We start from the raw sequence: 11063 nt of genomic DNA on the forward strand, positions 1-11063 counted from the left end.
TGATTAAGAATCCTTCACGATCCCGGCTCGGGATCGTGAAGAAATCCTCATACTAAAATGGGGGGTAAACTAAAAGTTATTTAAAAATAAACAATACATTTTTGTACACATTAATAAATAATCTTGTTTAAAGTTACCGGTAATATTATTTTCCTTGTTTAGAATAGATAAATTTTATTTTAAATTATTCTTTGTTTTAAATTACTTTATTGCTTTCGCATAATATTTAGGCCTATTATCTTACAAAATTCATATTGTTATGATTAAATATTGTTGAAATACTAATTAAATTTATCGCATTCAAACTATGAAAATTATCCGAAGAAAAATTATTTTTAATGTCCTAATTTTTAATAAGAAAATGTCGTTTCTTTTTATCCTTTTTTAAAATTTAAAGATTTTATATACACGTCTATATAAAATAAGGAACAAATAATATATGCCAAAACAAAATTCCTTTAGAAATTATAAAAATCTGTTTATTCTTTAAACACGTTTAAAAGTTTTACGTATAAGGAAATTTCCTATATGCTTTTTAAAATAATAATTAAATGATAATAATAATAATAATATAAATAAACTACAGGTAAACAGCACGTGTTCAGTGAAAACATTAGAGGTTGCCGGATAGATTTTATAAAAAGTAAAGCAGAATTCCTCGAAATGTTATCCAAAATATTTTCAGTAGCCCAAATGTATTATAGTAGCATAGAGCCCTACAAATATCTCAATCTTCCAATCCCAAAACCCAGTCATATTTTATGAGATAAGAGGGAAAAAGGTAAACCATGGGTAATGTGACACCTTAAAATGTGTTACTGTAAAAGCAAAGCCATTTTGGTCTATTGTTCTCTTACAACATTGAGGCATTTCGATCTAAATGAAGAACTACAAAAGTACAGTTACTAAAATTAAAGATGGTGAGGTTTTATGCAATATTTACCAATACTCTATATCAAAAGATCACTCAACTTTGTTCTAGATAACAAAGTTGAGTGACCTTTTGAAAATGTATGTGCTAAATTCTACTTTTATATAGTTTATATAAGATTTTTGCTTTACCTTTCCTTGAGTGGGGAACATCGTTTCGACTATAATAAAAAATACATACTGATCATATATCTAAATTACAACTTCATACAAAATTATATATTTATCTTAGATACATAAAAGATAAAAAGTCATTTAAAAAATTAATTATACAAATTAACACCAGAATCATTGTTTTGTCATTGTTATTCCATTTCAAAGTGTAGAATTAGACGTAATCTAATTTAAATTAAATATTACATGCATTTATAGCTATTATTTAAATTTAACAAAGCAGTTAAACACTTACCGGTTTCCTTGAACATTTAAAAGTACTAACGGATAACAAGTGTTTACACGAGATATAACAGGAAACTAGTATTGCATCATTACAGTACGTTAAAATGTTACGTAATTACAGTGGTACCTCAGGATACGAAATTAATTCGTTCCGAAACTGAGATCGTATCATGAAAATGTCGTAAGGTGGAACATCTTTTCCCATACGATTACATGTAAAACCAAATAATTCGTTCCAACGCGAAAAACACACTCAAATTAAAGCCAAGTAATACATTAAAAAAATAACTGTAGTAAGAAAAACAAGTGAAAAATGCGAACTAATGTAACGTCGTATGGTGAGTTTTTGTTCGTATCGTGGAGCAAAAATATGTTCGAATTTCATGTCGTATCCTGAAAATTTCGTATGCTGGGGCGTTCGTAACCTGAGGTACCACTGTAAATGTAACACTTTAATATATTAAAAAATATATATAAAATATAAAAATATTCTTATAAAACATATAGTTTTAAATAATATATAAAACTTTTATATAAGTTTTTATTATATATTTAAATAATATATATATATTAATCAAATCGACACGAGATGGCTTTATATTAATTATTTAATTAGCCACATTCTAACCCGATCATTCAGGCAATCGTTGGGTATGTCTTTATATCTAGGGAAAATTTGAAAAACTAGGGAATTTTATAAAGTAAATAGAAAAAAAGGAAAGAAATTAGAGAGGTAGCGGCCGACGTTTTCAACGCGAAAACGTGTACGTCGGACGTTCAGCTCAGCCTTTCTGTGAGCTTAGAAGTTTGACAATGGCGTTTGGAACGTCAGTGGAATCATGCTCGACGTTCCAAACGCATTGTCAAATGTTTTAAAGTAAAGGAGAACCATTGTACTTTGCTTGTAAATATTGTCTCATACGTTCATAAAATAGAGAATAAAATAATTAATTATTCATGATGCTAATTTATTATTAGTCATACACATGAGATTAGTCAGTGTTATTGGGAAGTAGTCGAAAGTTGTTATATATGTTTCTAAACACAGACTTTATAGGATTTAGCTGAGGTGAACACGGATGAAGATATTTCAACTGTATTTGTTCTTCTCTAAGATAATTAGTCACTAGTTTTTTTTTTTTTTCATTAATGATGAAGTTCAATGTTTAGATTACAATTCTTTGACATTTGTGACTTTAGAAACATAAATGATTCTCGGTTTCTTTTATCGTTTAGTGTCTTTCCTTTTTTAAAGGAAATTGATAATTTAGAGATATACCGTATGTAACTAAACGTTTACTCAAGGTTGATGATAATAAGCTAGAAGCTTCGAAGTGGTACCCACAAGATTTTTACCTGTATTATTGTTTTATACATTTCGCTTCAAAGCGATATCAATTGTTGTTTGGTTAACGATTGTATTAATTCATCAAGACCTAAGACGATCGGACGGCTTTCGATACGCCGCATACAGTAGTAAATTCATTGTAAAAAGCGCATAAATTTGAACTTTTGTAGGTTTATATAGTTATGTTTTCTGTTTCGATATAAAATCCGAGAATATATTAAATTCTTACAAAAATTTTTATTATTATTAATTAAATCCTTTCCCTGAATCATGCTGACAATTAATTTTATAAACATTTTTCCTCTTTGAATTAGGAACCATACGGTGATTGTTTTGTCGAATTATCTTATTTCTTTATACTTGTATGCATTTTCTAGACTGGTACCAGAGGAAAATAAAGTAACCTGGAAAAACAATTGCTGTGTGATTCTTGATTCAAAGAGAGAGAAAAATGCACTTTTTGTATAAATTTCTGAAATTTTGCAAGAAAGTTTGCTTATTAGGAGGATTGATGTTATTAAATTTTGGTGATTAAAGGTGGAGGAGATGGGGAAATTAAGGAGATCGTGTATATCTCTAGTGCCGTAACTAGGCAGGTGCAACAGGTGCACCCGCACAGGGCCCACTTGAAAGAGGGGCCCAAAATGCATGTATTTGTTTTATTACTTTCCCAAACCTAATTAATTAAGGGGTCTAAATACAAATTCCTGCACAGGGCACAGGAATGGCTAGTTAGGGCACTGTATATCTCCACTAAGGTCAGACTTGATGATTGATTTTACTCGTTATTAGTATTTACAATTTTTTTATGAAATCCACTCCTACCCTCAAAATTAAGCCATTTTTGCCATTTTATAATAGTTAAAAATATAAAACATTTTAAGTAAAATATGATAAGAGATGGCACCCCAAATGTTGCCGAGAAAGTTAAGCAACTCGTTGCTGTATTTTTATAGTTATTTATCTGGGTGATTGGACAGACATGGTATTGTTCATGGGTCACATGTCAGTTTTACAATAGAATATTCTAAAGAATAGCATCAAATTTACGTAAAAATATTCCAATCAATCGAAATTATCCCACTATCGAACAGACCTAAAGTATTAGCCTATCGCTCTGAGAGATTTCCCAGAAATTTTTTTATGGTTGAGTAGTACACATTCTAACGTATTCAATCTCCATCAATCGCCTTGGCCATGAAATAAAAATCATTTTGGTGATGAATATGGTGTACAAAGAAGCATTTTGAGATTATAGAACTTTATTTTTTTTAATTAAAAACATTTGCATATATTTTTTGTTGTGCTTATTTATGATTAAAATGTTTACTTGATAAACTATAGGTATTAATTTTTCAAGTACAATGATAGGTTTGCGCTCTCGGCCGGATTGAGGTCCACTTTTCTTGAATGGAGTGATCATTCTCCTCAGAACTTAAGATCCAATGATTCTCTGAATGAATTCTTATAACGGCAAAACCCCCGAAGTACAGACTCAACATTGCCATTGTTTTTATAAAATAATTTCACGAGAAATACGCAAGATGATTACCATCATAGCTGATAAAAATAACGTTCGACAGTCGTGGCCACTTTTATTTTCAGAATTTGAAGGGGAAAAGTGTGAATATGCAAAGGAAACTGCTTTTTTTATTACCTTTCAGCGCCAAAAGTGAGTTTTAGTATTGATTTTTTATTTCTACAAGAATGTTTTCTGTAAAAATTGCCCTGAAACGTCACCATACCACACATTTAGTTGCATTTGTACTGCTAAAGATCTCGCTAGACAGCGTTAAATAGGAGTAATATAATTACAATTACTCGGTATATTACGTGAGGTAATTCGTTTAAGTGATGGCATGCTCACTCTTGCTCTACATCTTCATTTACAATGATTAAAAAACGCTATTTTTTTTATAAATGTTTTTGTTTTTACTTTTTCCGGCTGTTACGTATATATAACAAGAGAAAGTATTGAAAAAGTATTTTTCTTATAAAAAAATCATTTTAATAAATATATTTTCATTTTAAATGAAACATCTGATAGATTAATAACACGATAAAATTTTCTTTATTATTCATTAATATTGATAAACAATTTCAGTACATTTTATAAAATATATTGATTTTTTATTATTTAAAACAAATCTATAGGCTTATATATGCATAGAATCCTTGAATCTTCATAATAAAACGTGTATTTCACAATATAAACGTGTGAATGATAAACAGCTTTTTTAGATGAACTGAAATCAATTCTCGTGTTTCAAGATAACTACAGTTTTCAGACTGAAATAAATGTGATTTATAAATACACGTATATAAAATATGTTAAAGAAAATAGTCGATGATTTTCCTATTTACTTACGATTTTCCCGTTCTCATAAGTTCAAAACCAGTATTGATATCATCCAAATTAATTACATTAGTTATTAGGTCATCTGAAGGAAGTTTACCCTTCATATAATCATCTACCATTTTGGGAACATCAGTTAAACCTCTCGTATCTACAATGAAAATGAATTGAATAATCAAAAACTAATTTTATTTTTTTTTGTGCGCTTAGTTTTAATAAACTGTTTTCGTGACTTACTGCCAAAATTTGTTCCCATAACAGTTCTTCCCATTAATAAACCAAGTGCATCGATACAAATTTCTCCTCCATGAATTAAACCAATTACGATTACTTTGCCAATTCCCATGCGAGTTGATAATAAGGCAGATTTCTTTAAATAGTTAAAGTTATTAAGCAATATAAACAAAAGTAAAATTTTTAAATTTTATACTAACCACAGCATCTTTAATTCCAACAGCAACGAAAGCATAATCAACTCCTTTTCCTCCAGTCATTTCAGTAAGAACTTTTTCGATGGGTTTATCGTGATCCTTTGGATTTATGCAATTTGTGCATCCTAATTTTTTAGCTATAAATATAAAATGTATTATTTTCTATCTTTTTAGAACGAAAATACAAGAATACATAGTTAATATTTTACCTAATTTAAATTTATCCACGTTTATATCAATTCCAATTATCTCTTTTGCTCCTTGATAATGGCATCCCATAACAACAGCCATTCCGACTCCACCAAGACCCCAAATAGCGCATATGGATCCTTTTCGGACTTTAGCACAATATACTGCTGCTCCATATCCAGTAGGAATGCAACAGCCCAATAATGCCATTTTATCCAATGGAGCTTTCGGATTAATCTGTAAAAATGTAATAAAATCTTTGAGAAAATTATCATTATAAAATCATTTTGTTAATAATTCATCGAACCTTTGTCAGCTGCATTTCTTCGACAACTGTAAATTCAGAGAAAGTACCAAGATTCATCAATTGTGACAACAATTTTCCTTTGCACGAAAGAGATTTGGGATCATTCTCCATTTTTCCTGACTCATTTCTGAGATTAAAAAGATACGCGAAAAAAAAGGTGTTTTAATAATTAATACATTTGATTATAACTAATAAAAATTTTAAAATAAAGATTAAATTTTATAATAAATTATCTCACTTACACAACTTTTTCGCAAAGATTTGTATCTGGATTTTTACAGAGATCACATTGTTGACATTGTGGCAAAAATAAAGGAATCACATGATCCCCTGTAATAGTTTATTTCATTTATATAATTATAAAAATATTTTAATTACAGTATTTATTACATTCAAATTTGTTTCTTTTAACTCTTTCTACCCTGTGGGCTTGATGCTGGTGTGGCCTGAAGTGCTTTATTCAGGTCCATCTGACAAGTGAGTTCAGCCAGGCTCATAATGGTGTCCATTAAAATTTTATCGTTAATTTTTTGGTCTCGTCTCTCACTATCCGGTTACTCACATTATAGGTCTGGCCAAACCCATGGAAAAGAGCCCTCTTAGAGTGGAAACAGCCGAAAATGAAAAATAGTGTAATTTAAAAGATTTACATTACCTGGCTTAAAATATTTTACATTTTTTCCAACACTCTCCACTATTCCAGCAGCTTCATGACCTAAAACGAGTGGAAATCTTTGATTGGGATCGAAACCTTGAAGAAAACTTGAGTCTGTATTGCATACTCCTGTTGAAATAACCTATTGAGAAATCATAATTAAAATATGTTTATAGCCTAATAATGCATACATATATGTTTAATGCATACATTTTTAAGCTTTAAAAAGCCACGATTCTTTTTAATATAATAAGGAGTTAACGATTCCTCCTAGGAAAATATCTATAATTACGCTGAAAATTATCGATTTTAAAACCTATTCTCTAACTCTCAAGAGTCTATTGAGTTCTTGGATTAAGAATCCTTGAAGATATATATACATGTATACATAATAAATTAACATAAAAATCTAGTTTTTAATTATAGTACTACAATTTTATGTTTAAAACCATTCGTTATTAATTAATAATAGAATAATAATAAATTTATTATTAACTTACTTTTATGCGAACTTCCGTATTTTCTGGAGGAGCAACTTCCACTATTTCAATAGAAAGTGGTTCTCCTTTAGACCATGCAACTGCAGCTTTACATTTGATAGGCTAAATATAAGAAAAAAATATTTAATAAAGGTTTAAAAGAAACTCCAACTTAATAACTTTGTTTTAATTTGCATCTCTTATATAATTCTATCAGTAAAAATTATAAAATTGATGCACCAAAAACATTAAAGATCATTCATAAAAAGAGACATTTCGATTAATATTTAAATCATCGAATCTTTCAAATAGATTATTAATTGTATTATTAATCAACATAAATAACTAAAATTGTATGTGGCGCCATCTATTATGAGATTTTGTTATAAAAAATTTATATATTTTTTATTATTATAAATTAGCAAAAGATTTAATTTTGAGGGCAGAGATGGGTTTTATAAAACACTGTAAATGCTAACAACATGTAAAAATCTTCATTAAGTCTGACCCCCGAGATATGACACGTGACCACCCTCTATCTCTCCATCCCCTTGACCTTTCACAATCATAATTTAGTAGCATTAATGCTCCTTACATACAAGCTACCATGCCAAATTTCGTTTCTTTATCTTCACCCTGTCTTGCGATATTAAGCGAAAACACGTGCAAGCACACATACATACACATACATATCTACAGAATTTTTTTTTTTTACTTCAAAATGGTATGTTGAATAATACTTACTAATACCTTATAAAATGTATTTTATTCGGAAACTGTAAATAATAGATTCATCTTTAAAAACATTCTGGACACCTGCCATAAAACGGAATTTCCTGGTATAAATTTATCCTTGAAAAATTNATAGAGAGCTACAGCTATGCAAATGAGGTAACGGTATCACTCTGTCTTGCGATATTAAGCGAAAACACGTGCAAGCACACATACATACACATACATATCTACAGAATTTTTTTTTTACTTCAAAATGGTATGTTGAATAATACTTACTAATACCTTATAAAATGTATTTTATTCGGAAACTGTAAATAATAGATTCATCTTTAAAAACATTCTGGACACCTGCCATAAAACGGAATTTCCTGGTATAAATTTATCCTTGAAAAATTTTTATTATTTATTTATTTTTTTATTTGTTATACAGTATTTTACTAAATGTATTTTATAATTAATCACAATTAATTTATTTAAAAAAAATGTTAATGAGTTTAACGTATGAAGGAAGGTAAACAGTTCTAATGCTATCAAAATTCAAATGTAAATAATTGTTTTAATATCTATTCACCGAGAGAAATTACTTACAATTGACGTGACTAATGGATCATTAAACCCAACTATTAGATAATAAGAAGCCTTAATAAGTTTAATAATATCAAAACATTTATATATAACTTTATTGTAATAAACTGTTTTTAAATTAAATTTAAATATAATAAATTAGAAAACACATTACCTTGCCTTCAGTCGAAAACATATTGAATGAAGAAAAATACAGGTTTAACTCGCATTAAATCTAATTTAAAAAGAATAAATTCAAAAAAAAAAAAATTATTTATTAAATATTTTATGAAGCATTGTTTAAATAGCGTTAAAGTATAAGGAAAATTTAACATAACATTACAGGTAACGTATATAAACCAGCATTTTATACGGAAAAAAAAGGCGAGTTTTGTTTAATAATATAGTTTAAAAGGTTCTAATAAAATTTTAAAACAATTTAATAATTCTAAATTAATATACTAGAGATGAAAATCATACTTACAAAAATGTGACACAAGTTGTTTAGATCGTTAGTCGAACGATTGTGTTTTGCATTTTATAAAACCTTGAAAAAAAAACCTTGAATGTACGGTATATGCGGTATAACTAGAAGTTGTCACTATTATATAAGAATAATTCACGTAGTGAGTGTTTAATTAAAAGTTCAAACGTTCTTCTATTATTATTTTGAAAGTTATTATCGAAAATACTTATACTTAACGATAATTATATCTGTTGTTTAATAGATTAATTTTCATGTTGCTAGTTTTATTGTCGTTTGGAAACTTTTAAAATTTTGTTTTATTCCTTTATACTTTAAAAATACAGTAGACCCCTCTATAACACTGTAGATAATCACGTGTTATATGAATTCCATGTTGTACGAGTCACTTAGATTTTACAAATATGTGAGCCGTTCACACCCCGGCATACGTATTTGTAAAATTTAAGTGACTCGTACAATATGGAATTCATATAACACGTGATTATCTACAGTGTTATGGGGGTTTATTGTATTTTCTAAACTTAACATGTTAACATTTAAAAACATATGCATAATTAATTTCGTGAAGTTTTAACATACAAAAAAGTAATATTATTTTTTTAATTTAATATTATATTAAGTATAACCTCTATTTTATATTATACTGTATTATGTAATAAATAAAAGAAATATTTATATATTTGTAAACAATGATTTAAACTTCCAATATCCTCTTCATTGTACTTGTGATGCCCCGGAAATAGCCTCCCCCAAAAAAGAAAGATATGTAAAAATTTGTTAAGTTAAACCGTCAAGAAAACAAATGATATGTATCGAATCGGCAACACCAAACTTTGACGTCGACGTTCATCGAGAGTAGACAGAAAAACAAAATTTTAGATATAGAAAAAGAAAATTTAAAATATTAAAGTTAAGACGCAGTTTAGTAAGCAAAACGAAACTAGAAAACATATCAGAATGAGCGTAGGTGTCGTAAGTCAACGATTAAACGTGATCAGAGTCTAAAAGATGGTGTCGGATAAACCATCTCCAGTCGACCTTTCCCTCGAACTATACGAATCTCCATCCATTTATACATGGAGACAGGTGGAAGACCAATTGGAAAGCGATGAGGAAAAGTCTATTCAATTAGCAACAAGTCGATCTCGAAAAAATAGATTAAAAATCATTAAACCAAACACACGGTTTCGTAAAACTTTTATGACATTAAAATAAAATTTTACCTTTATTGGAAAATTTGTAAGCACTTTCATCCAACTAACAGACTTGGAAAAAGATACAAAACAATTTATATGTGAGATATAAAATATATACAATTATTTAACTTTAAAAAAAAAGCCTCGTTGCTACAACAATCGCTTTTTAAACATAACAATAAACAAATAATTTTAGAACTGGATGTTGTTGCTGAAGCAACCATCAAGAGATTAATATATTACAGAATAACTTTTAGCTAGGAATAGACTAGAATTTAGAATATATATATATTTAAACCAGGTGTTTCCAACCTACCCTTAGAGGGTCAATTAATTCTATTAATATACAGGGTACAAAAGAAAGTCCCCTTTAATAATTGGAAAATTCTTGCGAAGATAGAGAGCTACAGCTATGCAAATGAGGTAACGGTATAGTAAAGCGACTACACCCGACCTAATGCTAACGACAGTAGCGCCCATAGTGGCGAAATTTGGAAGATGGGCTGTGCAAATCGAAAGTTTTCGTACAACACGGAATTCATATAAAACGGAATGATCAAAAGTGTTTGGGGGGAGTCGACTGTATTTTGCTTACTATATTATATTTATTTATATCGAATTATTTTTAATAACAGCTTTATAACTGAGTGGACTGTATTTCTTTACTTTTATTTTAATGTGTTGTCCGTATTTATTAAAAAAATGATTACAAGTAGTATGAGGAAAAGAATTAAACATTTATTTTTATTGTATCTGAACAAGGAGGTCGACAATCAAAAACGTTTTTAAAAAAAGGAAAAAAACGATTTGAACCATTGTTACTATGTCAACAATCGTTTTTAACATAACAATTAATAAACACATTTTAACATTGTTGCTATTCGTGATATTAATCAAAAATAATACAGTAATTATTATTCATTGTAACATTGTCACAACATTCTCAATTTTTTTATTAGTGTCTTGCTTCTGTACGTCATACTTTTT

At 28.6% G+C, this 11063-nt stretch overlaps 1 protein-coding gene across 1 annotated transcript; it reads right to left on the bottom strand.

The window, feature by feature from the left end:
- Positions 1-4756: 4756 nt before the first annotated feature.
- On the bottom strand, positions 4757-10505 carry LOC111635535 (alcohol dehydrogenase class-3 chain L-like). The gene is made up of 12 exons (XM_023380526.1): positions 10393-10505; positions 8878-8940; positions 8569-8628; positions 7116-7217; positions 6616-6757; positions 6203-6290; positions 5961-6087; positions 5674-5890; positions 5468-5601; positions 5271-5403; positions 5046-5184; positions 4757-4966 (listed from the first exon to the last, which is right to left on the bottom strand). The coding sequence occupies exons 3-12, from the start codon at positions 8587-8589 to the stop codon at positions 4930-4932; spliced, it is 1140 nt and encodes a 379-aa protein (XP_023236294.1). The 5' UTR covers positions 8590-8628; positions 8878-8940; positions 10393-10505; the 3' UTR covers positions 4757-4929.
- Positions 10506-11063: the final 558 nt, after the last annotated feature.

Source organism: Centruroides sculpturatus, unplaced genomic scaffold (genome assembly GCF_000671375.1).
Source record: "Centruroides sculpturatus isolate CEXI.00-Female unplaced genomic scaffold, Cexi_2.0 scaffold911, whole genome shotgun sequence".
Taxonomy (NCBI): domain Eukaryota; kingdom Metazoa; phylum Arthropoda; class Arachnida; order Scorpiones; family Buthidae; genus Centruroides; species Centruroides sculpturatus.